Raw genomic sequence first — 25,602 nt, forward strand, 5'->3', positions numbered from 1 at the left:
AGATCACTGCAGAAAAAGGAGACCATGGCTACAGTGAGGACTCATTTATGATGCAGTACACTGAAGAAGGACAAGGAGTTTCCCCATCAAAGCCAGTTCAGGCAAGATGTTTTCAAGAAGTGTAAACGAGACAATATTTTTATGACTGCTTGAAGGACTGCTCCCTAGATGCTGCAGCCACAAGAGCTGAGGCAGTGGTATAGAAGGGAGGCAAAATACCCGCAGGCAAAAAGTTGGCCTAACAGCACTGTCATTTTTACAAATGGCTCCAAGCTGGCTTCTCAGAGATGAAATTGCAACCATTAATCACAGTCCTCATCCAAATTCGAGAGCATGTTTTCAGATCCTGACTTGGCTACTGAGACAGGCAGCCTGAATACTGTCTGATGTGGGACTGCAGTCATTGGCACAAAAAATTTTGCATGAGTAGTTTTGCCTCCCAAACTTACTATACCAAGGCAGTACATGTTTTGAGACATCCATCAGGTGATAAAACAACCAGCTGAGGTTTGTTCTACATGGTCTGGTGGTTGCCTAGGCAGACCTTGAGCAAGCTAGCACTTGGGGTCTTGGCCACCAACCTCACTGGTGGAAAATATGCTTTCCTGTAAGCTGTGTCAGAACTACCCTGCTGTTCAACGCTGCCAATATAGTAATTTCCCTGTTAGTGACTGGCACATTGCTCTGTGCAGTGGACTCTGAATCCTGGGCAAAAAGGCTCTGGCTAACACCAGATCCTATTCAAACCAACTTCACACCTCACCTGAACGATGTGTTCCCCTAGTGTTCAGGGTTTCCTGGAAAGGCTGTAAAATGGCACTTGCCAGAAGTCTCCACAGCAGCCTGTTTATGATTTGGGCAGAGGTGTAACAAAATGTACAGTATATCTGACCAGCAAAAAACTGTGAGTAAGTGGGCTCAGTGCTCTGTACCTACCTTCAGAAAATCACCAGATATGACTGCCTGTAAAAGTGCTGCAAAAGATAAAAAGAAAACTGATGTCAGGCAGAAAGCATTATGCATACAGCTCCACAGCTGAGGACACAGCTCACAACAACTACAAGTTAAGGCTGACATCCCTCAGTCCACTTGCATTCTCATGTACTACTAAAACCAATGCAAACTCTGTGCTGACACATATTAGAAAGGCAGAAGACAGCCCATGGTGATGAAAGCTGTATGGACATCAAGCCATCATTTGCAATGCTCTCCTGGAACTGCAGGCTTCTGTCTGAATTTTTCACTTGAGACACTTCTGAGACCTTTCACCAGTGTCCACAAGGTGGACAAGGTCAAGTTTCCAGCACCTAAACCATCACTGAAAAAAACAGTGTTATCTGCAGAGAACCTGAAATTGTCTACAGACCTGTCAGACTTTGTCACACTGATGATGGAGTCAGTCCCCAGTACACTGAGAATCCCAAATTGTAGATGACTGAGTGACAAGAGAGAAATTTCCTAACAATTACTTGCATTACATATACATTTTGAGATGCCAAAGGGGAGCAAGTCCCCTGGGTTTGGCAAGCAGGGTCAAAGACAGAGCAAAAGCCAGTCCCCACCTCATCAGCCTTTGTATTTTAAACACACATGGAAGCAAAAAGAGACAATGTGGACAAGGGCTCACAAGAAGGCAGGACAGAGCTGCAAACAGCAGGGAGCTTCTCAGTACCCACTAGTGTCTGTCCTGAGCCTGTTGAAAAACAGAAGAAAGGCAAAAGCCTGGGACCCTCTGTTGCCCAGAGAAGCTGTTACAAACTTATCACTATGTGGCTGTGTCCTTTTCTCCTCCTTCTCCCTATCATGATATATATTGTAAAAAACAATGATGAATAATCTTTCTCAGAAAGCACTTATGTGGTTTGCATCTTCAAAAGCACTAAACATCTGCCTCAACTCACACTTTTTAAACAGCGTCCAAGCCAACTTCTATCTTTGTGTCTAGGCAGTGCAATCAAATTAAGCATTTCCCCAAGTGCCATCCTTGATAAAGATGCCAAAAATTCATACAGGAGTAAGCAGGAACAAATGAGGAAAGAGAAGCACAGTATAGCCCTGCCTCTGAAAAATAACACACAGGAAACTGCACAGTGGGAATTCCCTGATGAGCTTGCTACACCTTCAGAAATGACAAGGCATCCAAGCTAAACACTGCAGAAGAGGAAGGATGTTCAAAGGCAGCTCAACAAACGTCCTTTTCTTTGAAAACACCTGGGGCTAGTATGTGGCTTTCTGGTCTCAGTAATGCCTCATGCCCCAGCCATGTAGCACTGGGAAAAGCAAAACCCCAGTCTAGCTAAGCTCTGTCTGGAGGAGCAGTAGCAGCAATTCTTGCAGTTTTAGATTTAGGGCAGTTTTTCAGTGACCATGAGTTAAACCAAATCCTAAAAATTCCCCCAACATCTATGAGAGCGAGAATACACAGATTTTAGGAATTGAAGAAGGCAAACACCAGCAGGTAAGAGCTAGAAAATTCTTCAGTTTTAATTTTCAGTGGTTGACATCCTTCTTTTTTTCCCCAATAATTCTAACAATTGCTCAGCCCAAATTAATAGCAGAGCAGAATTTAACTCATGTAATTTGCTTTATCTATTTCCCTCTCTTTTTTTGGCCGATCTGGTCTCACTGACACCTTTATGCTTTAGCCTTCAGCAGTCTGAACTTGCAGTAGCCTAAAGAATAAATATTTTGCACATCTCATATGTGAAAATCAAATGAACTGGTGACATGTTTTTCATTGCCTTCAACATCCAATGTTTTAAGACATGGCTTCCCTAAGTCACTTTCCTAAGAGGCAGTGATACATTTTCCTATGCAAGCCACGCTGAAGATTACAGTTCAAAAAAACCAGAGAGAGATTCTATGAAAAGCCTGACAAGATGTGAAAAATCTTCTGTGCCAAAAATCCATAATCAGAAGTGGTCTGGTGATAAGGCTATTAGGATAAAGCAGCTCTGAAACAAATTCAACATAATTAGACCAATCTTTTCATCTCTTTCCTAAGCCTCAAATCCAGCAAAGCATTTAGGCAAGTGCTTAGCTTTGAGCTAATTACATTCTTTTCACGCCAAGTCTACCTGCACTCTTAAAATTAAGTGCTTTGCTACAGTAGAACCTACTGGATAAATGAATACATTACAGATCAACAAAACCAGCTGGCATAACAAGAGATTACACACCAGTAAAATAATTCAGAGCTGTATGCCCCGACAGAGGAAGATTTAGAAGCTATTGAGCTAGAAATGGAGAAATGTTCTTTGGAATGAGAAGCATGTTTACATAAATATATGAATATTGCTTAGCACACTAACCCCATAAACCCAAATGGGGCTGCTGGGCATACTGAGGAGGAGGGTGAGGATGGCAAAAATCACCTGGTTGTTAAAGAGGTGGTGAAGCAAGCAAGCAGATGGCATTGACAAGGGAGAGCAGACTGAGAAGTTGGAGAAAAATGCTGTTAACATGCAAAGCCAGGCTAGCTTAAAATTAGAAGCATTAAACTGAGAATTGTTTTATTTCTTCTAAGCAACACTGCACCATTGGCGTAATACATAAAATGCATTATATCACTGTTTTATCATATATAATATACCTTCAGGTCTTAAAGATGTGTCAAAAATCACTTGATTTAATTAATATTTTAATCAAGACATTGTTTTCTCAGTTTCTCCCAAGAAAAGCATTTCTCATTACTAATAAAAGTGTTTTATTGCCTTTTACATTTATTTAGCAAGTACCTTTATTGCTGATGTGACAGCTTGGCAAAACTGGCAAGTGGGGTGCTCTGTTCATGTATTGAGGAGGCACTCAGTCCCCCAGGCTGCCTCCTCAGCAAAACTCTAACTACCCAACTTAGAAAAGAATCTTCATTAAAAAAAAAATCAAACAAACAAACAAACAAATAACCCCAAAAAAATAAACACACAAAAAAAACCCCAAAAAAATAAAAAAAATCACCCCAAAAAACCACAAAACCCAAGCAAACAAAAAACCCACTGTACCCAGGCCTGCCAGCAAACACAATAAAATGACAAGCAAAACAAACACCAGAAAACCACCCACACCAAAACAAACCCCCTCACACACATGCACCTCTCCACCTCTCTTATAAATTATTATTGAGCAGATACAGGTGCATAATGCACTAACAGAAAAAAAGCCATGTTGAAAAGGCTGCTAATTGAATTGTGGTAATGCTGCAAGCTAATAGAGATTGAGACACAGGATAAACAAGTACTAGCACACTCTCATGCTGAAAACAATACTTTTCCTAGGGCATATATCACTCATCTAATTTCTATGCTAGTGTCCACTGCTTCCATTGGAAACAGCTAATTTTATTTCATATTTTAAAAATCTATGTTAATGTCACTGAGTTACAACAAACATTTTTTGTTCCCAGACAAAATTAACTGCTGAAATAACAAATGCTCTCTGGCTCTGCATGTGAAGCCAGCACCATTAAAACAGTGCTGCAAAGTCAGTCATTAAACACTGGGCATCAGAGAAAGGAGGAGTGAAGTATTCATGCTCCACAACTTCAGAGGTTGCAAGATGCCTGAGAGGTGTCACAGGGTTGCTTGGATGGTCAGAAGAGAAAATAACTCTCCATAGAAAATAAGCTATTTTGCCCTGCAACAGTTCATGTTGTGCTCCACAGACCAAGGAAGCTCTAGAGAAAATTACTTCCAACCTGCAGCACCTAAATTAAGAGTCAAACTAAGGCAGAGAAGGGATCCTTCAGAATGGCATGACTCCAAGGGACATGTCTGATCACCTCCAGGAATGACAACCAAACAAGGGCAAAATGAGAGATCTTCTTTTAGGGTTTTATACCCTCAGGTGCAAAATGAGAATGTCTCATCAATGTAAGGGCCAAGGCCACGACTGCAGCACCTCAGAAGAATACAGCAGGAGAGGGGCAGAAGTCATCACCATCACCTTGCTCACTTCAAAAGCCATGAAAATTCTCAGAAGCATCACAAGCAAGGAAAAACCTCAAACAACTACCCCTTCCTGTGTGCCCTGCAGAAAAACTTCCTCCTAATGCCAAAGAGCTTAACACCAAGGACAGACACAGAGTTGCTGGCACACCAGAAACTTTGCTGCTGAAGCACCTTCAGAAGGAACATGAAGAAAAAAGTTCTTACAAGACCTTGTAAGTAACATCTCAGGATCACACGGTTCTTGGCTTAAAGTAGATTGACATGGAAGATATTAAGTTAGTTGAATAATCATTAGTGAGACAGTAAAAGGAGATGGTCTGCACTGAAAAGAATCTCAAAGAACAGGGTGGTTCTACAGCCTGCCACTGTCAGTAGTACAGGGGTAACGTGTGATTTCACTTGAGTAAAAGTTATTCATAAACCAGAAATATCATCCAGATTTTATTAGTCAGATTGCACACCTGATCTGACTCTTTCAATGCCATATTTGAAACCACTACTTCTGTACCAAATAAGCCACAGTTAATGCTGATAAAAATGTACAGCAACTTTGAAGTTTTCAACACTTACAAGTAATTCTTTAGTGAAGATCTAAAAATTTTGAATGAAGGGAGCAGAATTATTTAAAACTATGTTATAAAGTATAAGTACAACACCAGGGAATTGTCATATTCACAATTAAAATGCAGGCAATTATAGACCTATGAATGAAATGCAGTGTGACAGCAGAATATTATTTGTAATAATGCATCCTACCATGAGTTAAAAAACACCAGGGTATCAGTGCATCTAATCAGAGTATGACAATATTTAAGCACATGGGAAATTATGGCAGAATTCAGCTACAATAACTCAAGGCCTGGTTGGAGGAGGGTGCTTTGACCAAAGTGGTTTGGTGGATGGCATCCCTGCCCATGGCAGGGGAGTTGGAACTAGGTGTTCTTTAAGATTTCTTCCAATCCAAACCATTCTATGATTCTCTGATCTCAAGCAGAATTAAGGCTCATAAAGGCTTTAGCTCTTTCAAAAGACAGAGCAAGGCAGTTGATAATCTGAAATTATCAGCTCCTTGCAGAAACTTCAGTTAGCAGACAATGCCTGCATCTGTCCAGCCCTTTCTAAGACACATCTGATGCACTGATTCAGCATTTGGAACTGATATGCCATCAGCATTTCAGTGCTGAATGCTTCTTACTAGTTGGAGGCAGCTAATAAAAAATATAAGAGCTTTGGTGTGGAGTGCCTAGAATTTGAGTGTCAGTGTTCACCACCATCTCCTGCTAGAGTGCTCAGGGGAGCTCTTAAGGAATCCCTCATAAAATACTGCCTCATTCAAACCTTGTAGAGCTGGTAATGGAGAAGAAACTATAGGAGAAGGTGACATCATGAGATTTTTGAAAGTTATTAAACTTAACTTGGACTATCATTAGCTTCCAGAACATTTCCAACCCTTTATTGCTGTTTTAGTCTTTGTGTAATTCATAGAGTCAGAAATTTAAAGTAATTACTGCTTTACATCTGGAGAAGTTAAAAGCTGACCCTGATTAGAAGAGCACTTTTACACAGTTGGAGTCCTCTGAGCTGTTAAAGATCAGCATTAGAGAAAAGATAACAAAAGAAGCCCTTGGGGTTTATTTTTTACCAGTTTTACAGAAATCAATAACTTCTATTTCAATCACTCCAAAAGCTATGCTCTCAAGGGACTGGAGTCCATTCAGAAATACACTATTTTCTCTGTAAACAGCAATTTGTTCATAAAAGGTTTATGACAAACTGACAGTAATATAACTTATCCAGAAATGTACAGAACTGATATTTTTTCTACTCTAGCCATGATCTTCAGCCTTGCAGATGAAAGGGGTGGGGAGTACCACAGAATTGCTTTATGGATTACTTCCCTTCTGAGAGGACTGTGAGAAACAGGCACCTAAGACACAGAGCAGTGAATTCACTTGGTATTTCTGAAGGGCCTGACAGTCACATTGAACAATTTTAGGGATCCATGAAGAGAAGTTGCAAATCTCTGCACTTGGGCTTTTACAAAATCTTTACCTCTTTCCAACATTTTATCTGCTTTTAAAGTTACAAAAAGAAACACAAACCACCTATAAAATACACATGCCAAACTGTCTACATAACTGAGAAATTAAATTGCAAAACTAATAGTGCTTTGTTGGAATGACTGTGAGCTCTCAGGTCTTTGATCTACAGACAATCTCAAGTCTCACCAAAGCTGATGATGATTAAATATTTCCTTTGAAGATAAGCTAACTGAAAGGAGCAATTAAATTTTTCTTCATGTGTTTTATGCTCCTGCAAGTAGTGGAAGTGACAACTGGAAACCATGAAAAAAATGAAACAGAAGTTAAACGTTGCAGGTTAAGGGGGCTTCTAGATGCTGGCAAAAATAAAAAAGCCTAGAAATAAATGATAAATGGTAAAAACACTTCTTCTATATTCACTGAAAAGATACTCACTATATTCACTGAAATATATTCACTATATTCACTGAAATATTCACCTAGACATATCCACTGATATATATTGACCATATATCACCCATTCTATAGTCACTGAATTTGCTGAATATAGTGAATACGTTCACTGTATCCAGTGAAATATTCACTATATTCCATTCACAGGGAGTGGAAACATGTTCCTGAATTTGCTGGAGGAGCCCCATAGACTGCAGAAGAAGCATGATGGAAATATGACAGCAAAAAATAGATGCAGTTTAGAGGTTTCCTGCCTAAATCATAATATCCCTTGTGCTGAATAAAGCAAAGACTCACTGATTTTAATTTTTTTTTCCCAAAATATATCTCTTTGCTACCACTGCCCTAAAGAAACAGGTGTTAAACAAGGGTTCTCCACAGGTTTTCAGATTCAGAAATGTCTTGGGCATCTTATGGAACCTGAAGGCAATGCCACCAGTCCAGGCAGGTCACAAGAGGTCTGGTGTGAGGCACTATTTCCATGAAAGACAACAAAATAAAGATCCTGAGAGCTCAATACTCCCAAGAGACCAAGAAAACTGACAGTGCAGCAACCAAGAGCTCAGCAGCACATCAGCTGAGCAGCAGCCAGGCACACACACCTGGGAAGCCTTCCCACAGTATCTTCAGCTATTTCACCTTCACAGGAAAACCTGCATTAGCACACATCCTCTTGGGGTTTGAGAGAGACACTTTTGAAATCTGCTGGCGCTCTGAATAAATCATGCCTCAATTACATCTATTTCTAGGATTGGATAAAGAGGTAGAAAACTCTTCTAAATGTTTGAGGGCTGTCCTTTAGTTACAAAAGCACTGCATCCCATGCAGATTTAGAGAATTGACACAGTTTTGATTGCACCTGTTTGCCTAACTTGTGAATAACAGAAAGGTTTAACATGTAAAAAAATCAGTCATTACTCAGGTGGTTATAAATATGCATTATGAACGTTTACCTTTTAAGAATTTAAAAATTCAAACTGCACCAAAACATTGATAAGAGAGAAGGAGTGGAGGGGAAGGCAAAAATAGCCACACATGCTTGTTAAAGAGAAAGAAAGGCCAAGTTCTCACTTACACAGAAGTCCCTTCATACAACTCTGGAAGGATAAAGAGGCTTTCAAGCAGATGTAAATTACACTCAAGCTGCCTTTAAAGCCCCATTTTCACTCAGACTAGTTTAAAGCTACTTTGATGCCAATTAGAGTCCAACCTGAATTGTTTCTGTGGCACTAGTGCAGAGCTGAGAGTGCAGTTGATAGTTAGGAGTGAAAGCATTCATACCCTAATGTTGAACTTTTGCTGCAAGACCATTTAACTCAGATTTACAAAAGCAAAGAATGGTAAAAAAGGAAAAAAAGGACTTCCTTTGTAAATAGTTCATAACCCCAAATACAGTCACAGATAAACTAAGCACCATCTGGCTCACATCATCACTTTTTTGCCTTCCTCTTCCCTTCCACCATTTTTAATTTTAAACCAAGACAACAATTTATGTCATTCTCAGGAGTGATGCAGTGGAAGAAAATGTCTGTGATGAAGTAAGAGCACAAGGCAGGGAAGACTTTGGCTGACTAATGCAGTAATTTTATCAATAGAGTGGCACTACTTTGGCAGAAAGAGAATCCTAGGCAAAATAATTAAGCAGTGGTTTATTTTTAATTTAAAAATAAATAGGACAGCAAAAAAGAAGCATTGTGGGCCACACTGTTCCTCTTCTCTGTCTTTGTGGACCATTCCCATCACAGGCACTCAGCACACTCCCTTCAGGTTTTTGCCACTGCGACATTGGCTGCAGTGCCTCTGCCTGCAATATCTAATTAACCCTTCCTCAAAAAGCTAGGGCTTCACAGGAGGACTACATCATCCAAAATTCAGTTCAAGAATATTTTTTCTAGCCAAGTTCTTCAGTAAGTGAAATCATTGCCACTCTTATCTGACCATGAGCAATCTCCATCAGAAAAAAAGCCAGAATCAAAGTAGTTTGCAAGGTTACCCAGAGCTTCTGCTTGAAAACAAGCTCTCCAATTCACACAACATACTCCTCACTCACACTTCCTTCAGAGGGGAAAAGGATAATGGCAGTGGACATGGTGAAATAAATATTTTTATGTTTTCATCTATTACTTATCCAGATGCCCACATCTGCCAGACATCTCCCTCTCAGATGCCTGCTGACCCCTCAAACTGCTTGGATATGATGAGAGGGTGGGTGTAGGCATCTTTTAAAGGTTTTATCCAGAAAGGGCCTCCCTCAGCCCTAGACCTGTGCTTTCACAGAATGATTTCTTTTGCCAGAGGGACCCTGGGTCTGCATCAATACCAGCCACTGCTGAACTGAAAAGAAAATGAACCAACCCAGAGCAGATCCCCAAGGTATCACTGGCCCAGCCACAGACACTTTCAAACACTGTCCAGGAGGGCTTTCTTCCCAAAGTGGCTAATTAATAAATACCTGCAGTCGGGAGGGAAGCCTCCCTCCAACCCCTCCCATAGTCTCTATAATTTGCACTGAGAAAGCATTCCAAGACATCTCAATTTGTTGCTGGGCAAACAGCAGCAGCATCACCATGAAGAACACAGCATCTCCTCTCTCTCTTTTGAAGGCCTCTGGTGTACAAAATAGCCATTCATTTTTTCATCTTTATTTTTTTAATTCTACCAGCACTGAGATGTTTGGATTCATCTACAGCACCCTGCTCATCATCATTTTAATCAGTCTGGCAGACTGCTTCAAAATTCTAGAGAACATCCCTTTGCAGACTGTGACTTTCAAGATTAGTGGAGGGTGGCTCCAGAAAGAAGGGTAAGAGAATGATATCTGCATTCCTACAGGTCACCATGGGCAACAGGAAATCCCATCTATCTGAGGTTCTAGGAAGTGTTATTCCTTCTTGTGCTATTTTCTGGGATCCTGTAACCATCTTCCTCCTTGCATGTGTTTAGATTTCCTCTCTTGAATGGAGCTGGAGCAAATGCCAGAGTGGACAGGGCATTCTGCCTCTAAGGCAGGAGCAGACACTGAAGAGCAAAGCATTTTCCTGTGTGTGATGGAGCCACCACTGCCTTCCATGCACACTTGATCTGTCCCTTCCTTATAACTCAGATAGCAGCTCTCTCTATTCAGAGGGATCTCCAGAGACAGAATTACACCTCCCACCTAAAACTTCCAGTTTGAACCTCTGCCAAGCAATCCCTGTGAATTTTTTTTTCTAATAGAGAATCATTTAGAAGTCACCATTATAAACTCACTTTACTTCTAATGTACTCCTGGCTCTACTCAAATCCCTCCTAGGTGTAGGATATCCAGCCTAGATGACTCCAAGTCATGGAGTGGCTCCATGGCATGGAACCAGCACCTGGCAGAATCTGAAAGACCTTTGAGTGTTGCTATTTGTCTTTTCAAGAAGAAAACTCATCCTTTATCTTAATCTCTTGTAGAATATTATTACTTTGTAATAATTAACTGTCTTCAAAATTGCTCCACTGAATGTATTTCCCTCTTGTCTTAATTTCTCAGTTGTCCTCATGAATTTTGATTCTATTACACACAAAATGCCCAAAACCACAAACCCTAAACCACAGAAATTATGCTGATGCAGCAAAACCACATATCTGCTGGAAGCAAATTAGGCAGAAAGCCCAATCTCATTGGTTTATAGAGAAATAAGTAGGAGAGCAGGGACATAAATATTTGAAACCTCTTGTCTCCCGATCAGAATGCAACTCAGGAGTGTAAGGATTAAGCTCTGGTTGCCTGTACTTGAGGTGCTTTAGTATAGCTACTTAAAACGGACTAATTCCATCAAAGGCAAGGTTCCTGTGTTTGAAGTCAGACACAAAATTGAGCAGCATCAGCTCCAAGTTGCCATGACACAAGTAACACACCAATGTCCCTACACCATTAACAGCAACACTCAAGAGTTTGTTGGGGTTTTTTTTTTTCAGAATAATTGAAATGGAAATAGAACTCATTGTACTCTTTTTAAGGTAATTTATTTCAATTGCTTGCATGATGATGAAGAATCAACTCAAACATACAAGGTAAACAAAGAATAGTAGAGAGAACCTAACTTTGGCCAGACAAAACTACAGATGTGAATATTTAATGCAGATTTCTGCAGAGTACTGTAAATAGGAGTGGGCAAGGCATGATCCAGTGCGCACACAAAATATAGTGCAGCTCTGAAAGGTGCTGGGTGAATGAAGGGTTTGGTCAACCTCAGCCATTCACCTAACCATAACCAGACAACAAGTGTGTGCTGGATAACCAGACAATGACTGTGTAGGGGCAACAGGATGAATTAGAAGTCTGCATTCCCATCACACCACCATTCCTGTTCCAGAAACATTAGATGCAATAACCTCCAACAGTGTCAGACCTCCTGGGCATATCAACAAGACTTTTTATACAGCAAAAGTGTAGCAGGTGATACCCTTCATTAAAGATGACTTGCCTGGCCTTCCATCATGACATCTACCAGGTCTTCTGCAGGCCTGACACGTGCCCATTGTTGAGTCTCATCTAACCCCAAAACTCAAAGAAAACCACTGACTTCCAAGGCTGCAGGGCATGGAGCTGCACCAGGGTGTACCTGGCTGAACAGATCTTTCTTCAGAGTCATCAATCCCCTGTCTAAACTGGTATGCTTTAATATTTACTTGGCTTGTATCATTTTGTCAATTTGAGCATTTGAGGGTTAGGGGGTTTGTCTACTCCTTTTGTTTATTAAAAAAAGAAAAAAAGAAAGAAAAAAAAAAAAGCTGATGGATTTCACTCTTTAGTTATCTATTTTCTAGCTACCTGTACTAAGACACAAACCTTAAGAGGCTTTGGGTATTTTTTCTTTTGAAGTTTGGGATTTTCTAGCAGTGCTCTTTCCTTTCTGTGCCAATTAAAATGGGCCTGTTTTGTAACTGATAAAGGTGCCTCTAACACGTGTCCACAACAAGGAGCATTGTGTGCAGTTACAGTTGTTCAATAGATGCCCAGTCCCAGACAGATGGTGCTTTATCTTCACCCTCTTGTCAAGACAGCATAATGCATTGTCCTGTCAGGGATTAATGGAAGTGCCACTCACATTAGATGCTAATTCTGGTACAAGTCTGTTAGAACACTACAGATGCTACAGCCACTGTTTCCCACTGTGCTTGTAGTAGTCTGTCCACACTGGAGCAGAAGCAGGACATTCAGAAACCAAGGTGAGGAGCACAATGCAAAAATCTATGCAGAATGCAACCTTGTGGTCAATGGGAAAGAGTCATTTAAAAAGCAAGAAGAAGATGATAATAAAAACCCCACAGAGAAACAGTAGAAGAAAAAGTGACAACTGAATATTAAAGCAGACGAAACAAAGATCAAGAACAAAGAGTGAGGTTAAAACAAAAGAACCAACACAAAAGAGAAAGAGCCTTTTCTCAGTAATGATCAACATATCACATCATCAGAAAATCAGCACTAGAATGGTGTCCATAACAGGGCAGAGCAGCTGTAATACAGGGCACCATGTAGGTACAGTGAAGGTACATTATTCCACTGTTGGATCTCCCCCCACTATGTAGCCCAAAGCATTATTGCCTTATTAAAAAAAAAAGTAAATGTTTAACATATTGAATGGGTACACAGTTGGGTACTGATTATTAATGAATATGCAAGTCTCAAAACTGATTTTAAGATACATACTCCAAGAACAATATGCCAGGAGACATCTGCATAAACACTATAAAAGACAGGCAATTCAGAGATAAGTTTTCAGCTCTCTCATGGACCCTCTTTTTGTTTAGATAAGAGATTTGAGATCTAAGGCTAATTTGAGATGCCTCCACACATGCAGTCTCAGTGGACTGAGAACCTTCTAGACTCTAAAATACCTGCAGCACTTTTATCACATTTTCCTTTTAGTACTGTGCCCATTTACCATGTTCTGTAGCTGCCATAGTGGGATAGAGGAAATACAAGTATTGGACCTTACTTTCTGAAAAGTCACTGGAGAATGGGAAATCTTTTGTGCTTGAGAGAAGCTCCTACATATTTATAGGGATGACAAACCTAGTTAGAAACTCCATGGTCACAAAACTTCTAATAACTGGCACTGTCATGTCACTAATTGGTCAAGGCCTTTCACTCTGCATTTCAGAAGAGGTTGCTTGTGAGAGAAAGGGAAGAAAGGCAAGGAAGAAGAGGCTATTCAGAGATGTTGATCAAACCTGAAAAGCCAAACCATAGCAGCAGATGGTAGATGGCAAACAGGAAGGTTTTTTCAAAAACTCAAATAAGTATAAAAATAGTGGAAAGAAGAAAAGCATTCTGACAGCATGAAATACTAACCTTTAAAGACACACAAGGAAATGCATATACACCGCCTGTTGCTCCATTAATAGATAAAAATGAAGCAATAGAGTAAATGCAAGGGAAATGAAATAGCAAGAGCAGCCCATCACTAACAAGTTTATGCACTGAGATGCAGCTTGAATCCAGGTCCTGAAATAGTATATTAGACCATAATGATTTCAAATCTCTTCTGAGAGTTGGAGACATGAGGTATACTGTTAACTTCTCACAGTCCTGTACAGAATATTAGAACCTGTGGTCATGGTAAAAAGCAGATGAACTATTAAACAGGAAAAGTCCATCTGGTTCACAAAAATCAATGAGCTGTAAATCATAAAAATCTAATAGGCCGCATCAGGAAATTAAACCTGTATTCTTCTGCCAGTCTCATACTTTTATTTGTCACAGGATCTGCTGCTACCAGACACTAGGAATGGACTAGATAAGCCAGATATATCCTTAGTCTTGCATGGTTGTTCACTTTTATGGCTTTCTTTACAACTTTTGTTACTGAGGAAGGACTCGCCAAGGAGATAGAAGAGAGTTTATTAATGACAATATGCTTGACATCCCTTACAGTGGACTGAAACCCTTGGCTGGAGCCAAGGACAATGTATGTTGATACCTAACTAGTCACTCCACACTCCAAGTGAGCATAGTTCAGTGACACACTTCCAGGCTCAGACCTCCTTGCACCTCCATTTGCAACAGTCCTTACAATCCCCATCTGGATCTTTCCTGAGTAATGCTTGTGGTATTGGCCAGCAAATGTTCTGATTGTGTGACTGCATACAAATTGGATGTCAGAAGAAAATAGATATTTCTTTTTTGGACCAAAAGAGTATTCCCACTTCAGAGCCACATGATGAACTTTCTCCTCTCAGTCAGTCTCCCTTTTTTTGTTCCTCATTCCTTATGCAACTCTGGCAATGCAATTACCACCCCTTCACAGTGTCTCTGGATTTCAGTACCAATGTAGCCATATATTGATATACTGTAGATGGACTTAAGTTTGCCACATTATTAAGCAGCTGGTCATCACAAACTCCCTCTTTAGGCCATGGGGAAAAATCAGATCCTTCAAGTCTCCCTCACAGCAAGCATATTACCATAACCTGCAACTCCTGCGACTCAAGCCGTGAGATTTTTCCATGTAGAAGAGCCTATCTGCCTTAAATTCCATACTGTCCTACTAAACTGACTTTACTGGTAACCCAAGATAATGTGTGTTTAAGCCTTTAAAACACAATGCATTGTCCTCTCAGTGAAAAAGATGCTGCCCTATGAGAGTCATAAAAGTTGTGCTTATCTTTACAAAAACTTGTATCATCCTTTAAGCCACACATTTTCCAGAGGTGGGGCTCTATACAGTTGGATGAATAAACTGTAAACTCTAGCAATAGTTCCATTTGATTAAGCAAGATTCATTTTACAAATAACTCAACAATTTCTGTCAGTCCCAATTAAACTAACCAAATGATCAAGCACTTAATGTCTAGGGGTGAACAAAGTTTCATCAACATCAAAGTTTCATTTTTATAAAAAACCATCTTTCTCCACCACAACTATGTTAAAACAGAGCTTACTCACTAGTCTTTGGTCTCATTTTTAATATGCTGTTGGTATCTATAAAACAGATCTTACCTTGATCTTCTGAAGAAACCGGTGACCTGGAATAAAACAACAAAATCCAGTCAATCTTGGGAAAAAAGAAGGTCACAAATAAAGTTCAGTCTCAGTCTGGGGAATGGGATGTGGAGTAATTTGAAATTTTTATTCTTGATTCCCTAGAAGAGAGGAGTGAAAGGCATCTGACATCAAAAAAAAAAAAAAAAAAAAAAAGAAATAGAGCTGAACAGGTCATCCAGCAGCAGATTCTGCAGGCCAGAGCGACCATATGGAGCCACCTCTGTGAGGGCTGCTGCAAAGACTGTCTGTAGGTACTTGGCAGAAACTCATCTGCTACTGCCACTGCCAGGAGAAAACCTCACAACTAGGGTTAGTCAAGGAAATTACATCTTGACAGGAACTCAGTCACTACAGTGGTCATTTTTTTGCCACATACCAGCTGCAACCCAAGAGTTATGAGCTACCCTAAGCAGTAGATTCGGACTCTGATAATACCCCAAGAGAGGGAAGGGTTGTGAAACACAAGTGACCTCTCAGTGTCCCTGCTGACAAAGAGAAGAACCCCAGTGAATTCCAGGGATTTGTGTCCTAGTTCCCATCACTAAGGATCACACTCCTGGTGGTTTTGGTCACCACCAAGAACAAAAGGACATAGAAGTACTGGCCCTCCATTTTTCCATTTGCTGCAGTAGTGTGGCTTAGCAAAACTGAGGCTAACCGTGGGGCTGAATCTGGGATGTACCTTCATTCCTCAGACCAGACTGAGAGCACAGAGTCCAGAGGGCTGGACCACTCCTCAGCACTTCCCCAGCACAGATTTCATCCATACACAGCCTTCCCACCCAATGAGTTTGTTCCTGCAGCGAGTGGGGCAACCCATATTTCCTTTCCAAGATATTTAATTTCACAACAATGTGCAAAAATAACAAATTAGGAAAGATTTTAAAATGTTAGTGTTGCCAGCAAAGAGATCAAAGCCAACATAAGGAAAGCAGCCACAGAGGGGTGAAGGGAAAAGAAGGAACAAAGGGGAAAAGAGCACATGTATATTTAACTGAGTCAGCAGGGGCTGAGGGCTGGAGGGGGGAAAAGAAGTGAAGCAACCCTGGGTTAGAAGAATAAAGGAGCAGAGGAAGAAGCCATGATCTCATTTCATAACAAGGGTTTGAAAATGAAGGTTGAGGGATTATAGAACATCAGAAGCAGATATGCAAATATGTAGATGCAAACAGGAAAAATTGAAAGAAAATAAGGAAGCTTTCCTGCCAAAGTATGTAAATTTTTTTGCTGTAAAATAGAGAGAGATTTGCAAATAAAGAGAGGAAATAGCTAGAGCACAGCTGGAGCAATGGTCACTGTGAAAGGAAAAAAATTTGATTGCCTAATTAGGATTCTGGCTGCACAAGAAGCCAATGTGTCTGTATGGATCAGAATTAATTAATCCTCTACTCCCATTAAAGGCTCTGATTGCTGCTGAACATCCTAAGCATGTATCCTGCTCTGCTGCCAGCCAGGCCAGCTCTGCCCTCACCCTTCAGCCATGAGTTTGAAATAGAGCAGGAATGCAGGTAATCCAAAGGATATAGCAGGCTCCACTAGAACTGTCCTGCTTTTACCAGTTAGTTACAGACTTTGGTCTTTAACTCCTAGCAGAACCCCTTCAGAAGATCAAAACCCACTGCATTTTCTACAAGGTTAAACAAATCAGAATGGGGCATACCAAGAGGTGAAAGTTTCTAGATACTTGAAGATATTTTTTACATGCAAGAGACATGCAAGGTTCCTTGGCTCACATGCTCTGACTCTCCACTGCTAATGCAGTATTCCACTGCATCAGCAAAATTTATTCCTTTGCTTTGTTTCTTAATTGCCCAGTTTCATCAACTTTCAGTTCTTTATTTGAAACAATAAAATAAGCAATACAGATTATCCTGTAATTTGGCTCTTCTTTATGCTTGGTTAAACAGATGTCATTAGTTCCTTAAAGCATCAACAACAGAAGAGATGTTATTGCAATACCAATGCCTTCTCAATTAAAGCATTGATTGAAGGGGAGGATGAAAAATATGTTTATTCATATTTTGTGTGCCTAAAATTATTATCTATTTTTCAAAATATTACTGGCCTTTCTGCTTTGTTACGTGTCTCAAATACAATGTTTGTAAGAAATTTAACATTACCACTGATACTACTAGCAATGCTTTTATTTGAAAGGATACATCAAGGAACTGTGTAGCCTGGCATCCTGAGAAAATAAGGTTTATGTAACCTTATTTATATCAGTTTCATCAGGTTTATATCAGTATCTTGATGCGAATATATGCACCTCTCTGTCTCACTCTGATAAACTCTGAGCTTGTTGGCTCATTTCATCCCTTGTTAATTGACAGAGAGTCAATTCCTGCTTTCACACACCAGGAAACAAAATAGCGTAAGCTCAACTTTTCTGATGTAGCAGCAAAGCCACAAGGGAAGGTTTTGAATATCCCAGCCACAGGAAAAGCCTCAATGAGAGCTTCCACCACTGGAGATACCAAAGGCTCAACCACAATAAACTGGGCTTCCTTTGTTCTACCACTGACACGAAGAATTTTGGCGAAGAGCAGAGAGGACTTTCAGCATCCTCCTACCATTCCAGGCCATACAATCTAGCAAGGGAGAGGGAGGTTTTTCTAGCTGCTCAAGTCCTCTCCTAACTGCACCAAGGGGAGTCTTGTTTGTAGCTGTGATGGGAGGAAGTGAGGCTGCAGAAATCTCCACACTAAATGGAATTGGGCATTTTGTGCACTGACCCCTCCAGCCCATGCTTATGGCAGGCTCTAAGGGAGGAAAGAGAGAAAGCCTAATGACCTACTCTAAACCACATCCGCCCACTCCACAGCCACAGGGGCTTTCCTGAGAGGACAAAACAATCCAGTAGATGCTCATATTTCCGGTCACACATCTTTCTCTCAGGTCTGTAAGAGGTGTGAGAGACAGACTGTGGCAGCACTGGTCACCGGACAGGTGTTCCAAGAAGGGAGGATTCTCATCTGCTAACACCCACACAGGAACCATCTGTCTAGGACATGTCAGCTTCCCTCCCAGTATGATCCTGGCTATGTGTTTCACTGTCATAAAGAAGAAAGTTATCTTCACAGCCTCCATGCCTTAAAAAAAATTAGAGACAGGTCAGAGATATTTCAGGAAAACTAATATACTGTCAAGATCTGTGGTCTCACCTGGGTCAAAACGCTTTGCCAAATGACATCTTGAAGAGATTTTCATTTGGTTAAACAAAACAGAAAAAAATCTTCAGGAAAAGGTTCAGGCACCACAATATCCTGTTCTTGGCCATTTCAGAATGGAAAAACTTTTTTCTTTATATGTGTTTACATACACATAACTGGGTTTTTCTCTGGTTTTATCTTGGTGTAAAATTAACTTGTAGAAAGAAAGGGTCACCATCTGCCCAAGAGAGTAAAGGCAGACGAGACTATCTGTGACTGTCTACATTTCCAGAGTCATGAGATTCAGTTATCTCTTCTACCAACACTGATATTTATTTTCCCATGCATAAATGAAACTGGGGAGCCTGATTTCACATATTTTTCACCAAAGGCTTTAATCTGACTCTTCACTTGCTCTGGTTTTACAAACAGCTATTGTTGTAGCAGATAGTTTGAGTAAAGACATTTCTGTGATAGGAAAGAGGATCAGAAGGGAGGAGGAGGAAAAGCACGTTGCCAAGAAAGGTCTTATCACCGCTGTTTACTTTCCATGCTGTTCATTGCCCTCTTTTCTTACAGGTCCTGCAGCAGTGGTAAACTCAGCCAGAGGGATAAAAGAACTTGCAAGCCTCAGCCTGCAATGGGAGGCTGTGCAAGGTCTGTTCCACCACCCCTTATGCAGGCAAAACAATACCCTTTGGGCTCAACATAAAATCCTCAAGTATCTTCCAGAAATCAAGGTGCACATCTTTAGAAATGCATAAAAAAGCCATAAACATGGTGTAAAAAAAGCCTGATCATACATACACTAGATGCATCCCACAAATTGGAATACTTACATATTGAAGGCATGAGACCTGCCCACCTGAAGCCACAACAGGCCTCCAAATTCACTGTCTGATTCAAAGCTCACTGGAATTTTCCCACTCATTCTTGCAGGATTTGGATGAATGGCTGCAGAAATCTAATTCTCAGCATAGGCAAGGCAACCTTCAGTATCATACAAGCCTCACTCAAAGAGCAAAACAGTCAGAGCTGTTTCCAAGTGCACCATCCAATGTGCAAGCACTAGGTTTGTTCAGATGGGTGGAAGAAGGAATAATCATTTCTAAGGAGGGAAGTGCAGGGAATGTCACAATTTTGAGCCTACTCAACAGAGACTTAGGAGCCTAGAGATATACAGCCAGACTCCAGGAGATTAATTCTAACAAAATTTCAGCAAAAGAGTACATTATTCATGAAGACAAAAGCCTCTGGAGAAACAAAGTTGGAGCTGATGTAAAGCAGCTATTTTAATCAATAAACCTGTAGCAGAAACCATCAGCACCAGACCTATTTAAAACCAACCACTTAATATTTAAAGGCCAAATAACAATCTCTATGCACCAATTCTACTGGGGTTTATGACCATTCCACTTTTTTCCTGCTTAAGGAATGTAGTTCTGCAAACTTTTTAATTCAGTCTGACAACAGTGGCCTGTGATGAGGGGAGAGCAAGAGGAGTCAGATTAAACCCATTCCTTCTCATTTTGTGAGTGCATCTCTTCAGAATCAAAAGTGGCATCCCTGTTGGGATTTATTCACATATCCTCTGATTGCAAATGAAGAAAATTTTTAGCACATCAAGTGTTTTTAAAATATGGGTGAGGAAACCCTCTCATTCAGCAATTTGTATCAATACCCCTGTAACTGTGATTCCCCTGCAGTCCCAGCTGCAAAAAGTACATAATTTTATTAGTAGAAAGGCAGAACTGCTTGCTTTCCTGGTCCCTGAGCAGATAATGCTCAGTCTGGCCATGGCACTTGATGAAAAAATAAAAGCCTGAGAATTTCTGAGAGCTTCCTCACACTTCCACTTTGACCCTATACATTCCCAGCGCAGAGGGACAATCAGAGGCTGGAGAAGTACAGCAAGCTAGCAAGTTCAGCAAAGGCAAATGCAAAGTCTTGCACTTCAGGAGGAGTAAACCCATGCAACAAGAAAGGCTGGGGTCTAACAACTGAGAAGAAGCTTTTGAGAAAGGATGCCTGATGTCAGCAGAGTTCCCTGTGATGAAAAGGACCAAAGACACACTGAGCTGTATTTGCTACACCAGAGCCATAAAGTAGATGGAAATGGTTTTTTGGCTCTACTCCATGCTTGTGAGACTTGAGAACAAGACAGACATTGACAAATTGGACTGAGTTCCAGAAAGGGTTGCAGAGGTGCTGTGGGCATAGGAGGAGAGGCTATGGAAGCTGGGTTTGTTCAGTAAGAAGAGAAGGTTTGGGCAAAATCTAATTGCTGCCTTCAACTACTTAACAGGAAAGGATAGAGAAGACGGAGTCTACATGACTGAAAGAAGCAACAGTCACAAGCTGGCACATGGAAAATTCAGATGGGATGTTAAGGAAAAAGAATTTTCTACCATGTGGATGATCAAAGAGAAGAACAGGCTGTGTAAAGAGATTGTCAAATCTCCAGTTTTGCAGGCATTCAAAACTCATCTGGAAAAGGCTCTGAACTTCATCTAGATGGATCTATCCTGAAGATTTATATCAGATGACCTTCACAGTTGTTCCCAACCCAAGTTTTTCTGCAATTCTTTAAGTCTCTCTACAAAGCTTTCTGGTTTTACTACCCCATTTCTCCTGTTGCTCTTTCCTCTCAAATATTTCTCATAGACAATGGCCATACTGCCTCACACACATGGGAAAATGCTGACCAGCAAAGCCCCCAGAATCTGAGAAATTCCATGCAAGTTATTTATCAGTTTGCAGAAATCTGTTTGGACATGTCCTGTAACCTGCAACGACCATCTAGAGACAAACACTAGAAATCTTATCCTTTCTTAATCCTGCTAAAGGACAAGATCAGTACTCCTTCTAGCATCTCTGTAATTTCTGATACCTCACATTGTAGGTTTTATATTTTTCAGATTCTGTACTACTTTAGAGCATACATCTGAGCTTCATATTAAGGGTTGGTAAGCTCTCTTCACAGAGTAGGAAGACAAAACCATTCCTTTCCTAGCTTAGGACCAAGGACAACCAATCAAAATCTAAGGCCCAAGATCATCAACGATGTGGATTGAAGAGAGAAAAACAAGAAAGATGAGACTTCATAACCTAAAGCTATAATTGGACAATTAACTCCAATATGCAAATGGACCAGAACTTATAAAAATGGGAGACCCTGTGACCGGTCATCCATTTTTGTGACCATTTTGGGTTCATACTGGGTATAGCCCTGGTTAGGCCCTTGTGCTGCCCAAGATGTACCTATTGAGGCCTCCTAATAAATACCTACTTTATTTTTAGCTCCATCTAGTCTCTGTTCTAGGTCAGCCTTCACAAGGCATCACTTCCTTGAGCAGTCTCCATCTCCACCTGCACAGCAATCACTGCCTCAGGCTGTTCACGTGCGGTCCAACATACAGGAGAGTAATTGGTGCTTCTTAGGGAAACCAGGGCAGCTCAGATGTGTTCCATGCTGGGTCTCAGGCATGTCAGTGTCCCCTCAATTGTCACATGTCCCTTTGCACTACTGCTTAAGTTTTTATCTCTTACCTTTCCTCTGTTCACTGTGGAATGTTTTAAAGAAGAAGTGCAAGACCATAGTGTAGCTATACCTGAAGTTGTACTGACACCCAGAGGACTTATCTAGGAATTGCTGCTTAAAAAGGGAATAGAAGATTTTATTGCAAAATCAGTTATAAACACAAACATGCCTATCAGTAAATTTTTAAAAGGAGAAAAAGGATAGAGAAATGTTCTATAGAATTTATCTTGGATAAGATAGTTCCACCTCAAAACATGACCTGAGCAAGCTGGCTAGGTATTGGCTTTAAAAAGAAGGTATTTCCAAATGAGCAGCAAGATCATTGTAGGATAATCACAGTTTGTTTGGATTTGGGTTTTTGTTTTGTCTTTTTATAAATACTTGGCGTTTCTTTCTCTTATCGCATGGCACTAAAATCTCTCAGTGGAATGCAAGAGAATGATTTTGAAGAAGGTCCTATCCCGGCTTATTTGAAATGCTCTTCTTCCATTTCCAGACTTTAATAAAATCCTCAAAATCCTCACTGACCTATAGAAAGCGAGATCTAAGGACATTATGTAATGCTTTAGTGAAACAACAACCTGGATGTCAAGGGATTGGATGCTGTTTGACACAGGTCACTGTTAAGAAGACTTGGAGCAGGAGCTAAAGTAGCTACATCTATGCATTTCCTCAGCATTCTACATGAGAATAAAAGCATATCTATTAGGTAACAAAACATCTGGCTTTTCCTCAACAACAAATAAGTGCACTTTTACTACTTCCAGGAAAAGATTAAAGCAGAGGTCACTTTGTTAGGATTTCAGCTTTATTTAACCCACAGACAGAAATTATTTTGCTAAGCACAATTCCATGACAACCCCATTTTGAGCACCTCAGGGATAAGCTGGTTCATAAGACACAGCTTCTCTTGGCCCTCAGGCTAGATGGAGGTGAAGCACATCAACTGCTTTGTGTCTCGAGATACTACCCAAATAATTTTAGGCTACTCTGGATTTCTAAACAATCCAGAAGGTACCCTAAATGGTGGGCTTGTTACAACAATTCAAACCAGCCACTTTTGAGAAACAGCATTTTGTTCCTGAAACACATGAATCCCTCAGAAACAGATTCTTGCAATTATGTTAAAAAATAAGTCACCTGATTTTCACAAGTGCTAAGCACTAAGAAACTCTCACTTTTCTGCCATCTTTTACAAAATAATCTAAAAATTAAAAATTCACCTTAGTTAATATGCACAACACAGAGATCCTAGGCAGAGCAGAACTGCTGAGCTGTTTACACTCCTGCTATAGACTAATTGATGGAGGAAGATCTTCTGTTGGGAGTTTCAAATATGGCTTTTGTGCTGCACTTTTAGATGTCTGGCACAGAAACAGGAATCTAGGAGTCAGAGTTACACTGGCTCTAAGCCACCTCTGGCTCTCTGATTTCAGCTCTTGGCATAATTTAGCCAGGTCCATCTGTCCCTGCTGGCCCATGGGCATCAGCACTGCCAGAACCTCAGCAAGGCTCTCTGTTATGGCCCTGCTCCCCTTGTATTTCCCTCCCTTGCTCAGACCCCAGTGCCAGCAATGCTAAACACTCTGTCTCAGCTACCAAGACAAAGCTGTGGGTTTTAGTGGGCCTTTCCTGGTGCAGAGGAGCAGCAAGCAAGCAGGGACAAACTGAATGTTTTGAAGCTTTCAGAAGTTTCTCTGCTCACCCAAGTCCTTTGGCAGGTGTGTTAAAGAGGCACTGTAGCTCCTACACTCTGCCATACAAGCCCAGAGCCAGGGCACTCAGGCACTCACACCACACATGGGAAAGGGAAAGGGCAGCTCCCTGCAGAGCAGCCATGCCAAGACACACAGCCTGGGAAGCAATGAACTTCCCAAGCAGCCCCAGTGAAAAATCTCACTTTTTGTGCCATGAGTCAAGTGAGGGCTCATGTCAGAATATTGTCCCCAGCCTCACCAAACACTAATTTCTGCAGGTCTAAAATAATCCATAGCAAACCTCAAAAGATTACCTGTTTTCACACAACTCTCCTTTGTCTTTACCTTTTTGTTGCATGGTATTTTAGACATTTCCCAGGTTTCAGCCACAGCAGAAATACAAACATGAAGATATCTGAAGAATTATTGAAGGGTTTGGCTTTTTTAAATTTAACACAGTCAACTCAGGTGAAGTCGTACTTCTGTGTGATATTTTAGAGCAGCTATTTTACCAAACTACATTTCTATTCTCTTTGAAAGCCTGTTAAAACAGAACTTAGGGGTATGAACAGGAATAGAAATAGAGTCTGAATGCATCTAATGAGATGTCCAGGTGTGAAAGCTTGAACAGAGTATGCAGCCCAATGTGTGTGTAACACATGCACAGGGCTGTTTCTTACCCAGGCTCTGAAGCTCACTGGTTTTGGCTTTGCTAAGACAGCTTGGTACTGAGTGAGAACACATTAAGGACCAGCCTCCTCTCCAAGCAGATGGCAGCTCCTTATGGCAGGCACAGAGCACATGGACACAGGCTTGCTATTCCTGTGCAGCGCCCAGAAAACTAGGACTGGGAGGTTTGGGATTTGGTTTTTGCTGTTTTGGTTGTTTTTTTCTTACCTCAACTCCTACAAATGAGTAAAAAGTACACATAAATACAGATATAGGTGTCTAAAACTACAAAGTACATAACTTTTCCAGCCTTGATTGGCTTTTAAGTCTGCCATGCTGGAGAATACTTGACCTATATTTGTAACAGTGCTTAAAGTATATCCAGAAGAATATATCTTTCTGTCAATCATCCTTTATCACCCCAGTAAACCCATCCATCCCCTTTTCCTGCACCTTTAATGTCACTGGGGACTGTAGGTCTGTTGTTTCCAGTCCATAAAGCTGGAGAGAGGGATATTCACATTCTACAGCGGCATTGTCAGAGCCACTATTGCTGCCCTGCTCCTGCCAGATACAGTTACCACAAGTCCAATACAGGGAAAGCAGTAGGCCCTAAAAATTAAATTATCAAATGTCATTTTCTTTTACCCAGACAAAAAGAAAATGAGATTATGAGAAGTCTTTCTCTTAATATATTGCTGCCTTCTTTGCTGTAAAGCTGTTTTACTTCTCAGAGAAGATTCTGCTTTGCTAATCAAGGACTAAAGTAGGCAAGCAAGGATGCAAGCAAAGGAGGGAAAAGAACACAGCTGTTAAAAAAAAAGAGAGAATTGTCACAGACATCTTTTATGAAAAATCTTTTCTTTAGGATTTTTCCTCTTGAGAAGCTGAAAGGCCTCGGGAACAAAATGTAAACAATGATTATCTGCTGCTGTGGAATGCAACAGGTGGATCTGTGATTGGTCTCATGTGATTGTTTCTAAATAATGGCCAATCACAGTCAGCTGTCTCAGACTCTCTGTCCGAGCCACAAGCTTTTGTTGTCATTCTTTCTTTTGCTATTCTTAGCTAGCTTTCTGATGAAATCT

General features: G+C 40.7%; 1 protein-coding gene across 2 annotated transcripts in view; it reads right to left on the reverse strand.

Moving 5' to 3' along the window:
- DGKI (diacylglycerol kinase iota) overlaps positions 1-25,602 on the reverse strand; it is a 200,229-nt gene that overhangs the window by 13,230 nt on the left and 161,397 nt on the right. For both annotated transcript variants that reach the window (XM_030960423.1, XM_030960422.1), the window contains 2 exons: positions 15,414-15,439; positions 937-974 (listed from right to left, as the gene is read on the reverse strand). In XM_030960423.1, coding sequence (XP_030816283.1) covers positions 937-974; positions 15,414-15,439 — 64 coding nt within the window. The remainder of the gene's footprint in view (positions 1-936; positions 975-15,413; positions 15,440-25,602) is intronic.

The sequence above is a fragment of the Camarhynchus parvulus genome, chromosome 1A (genome assembly GCF_901933205.1).
Source record: "Camarhynchus parvulus chromosome 1A, STF_HiC, whole genome shotgun sequence".
NCBI classification, from domain to species: Eukaryota; Metazoa; Chordata; class Aves; order Passeriformes; family Thraupidae; genus Camarhynchus; species Camarhynchus parvulus.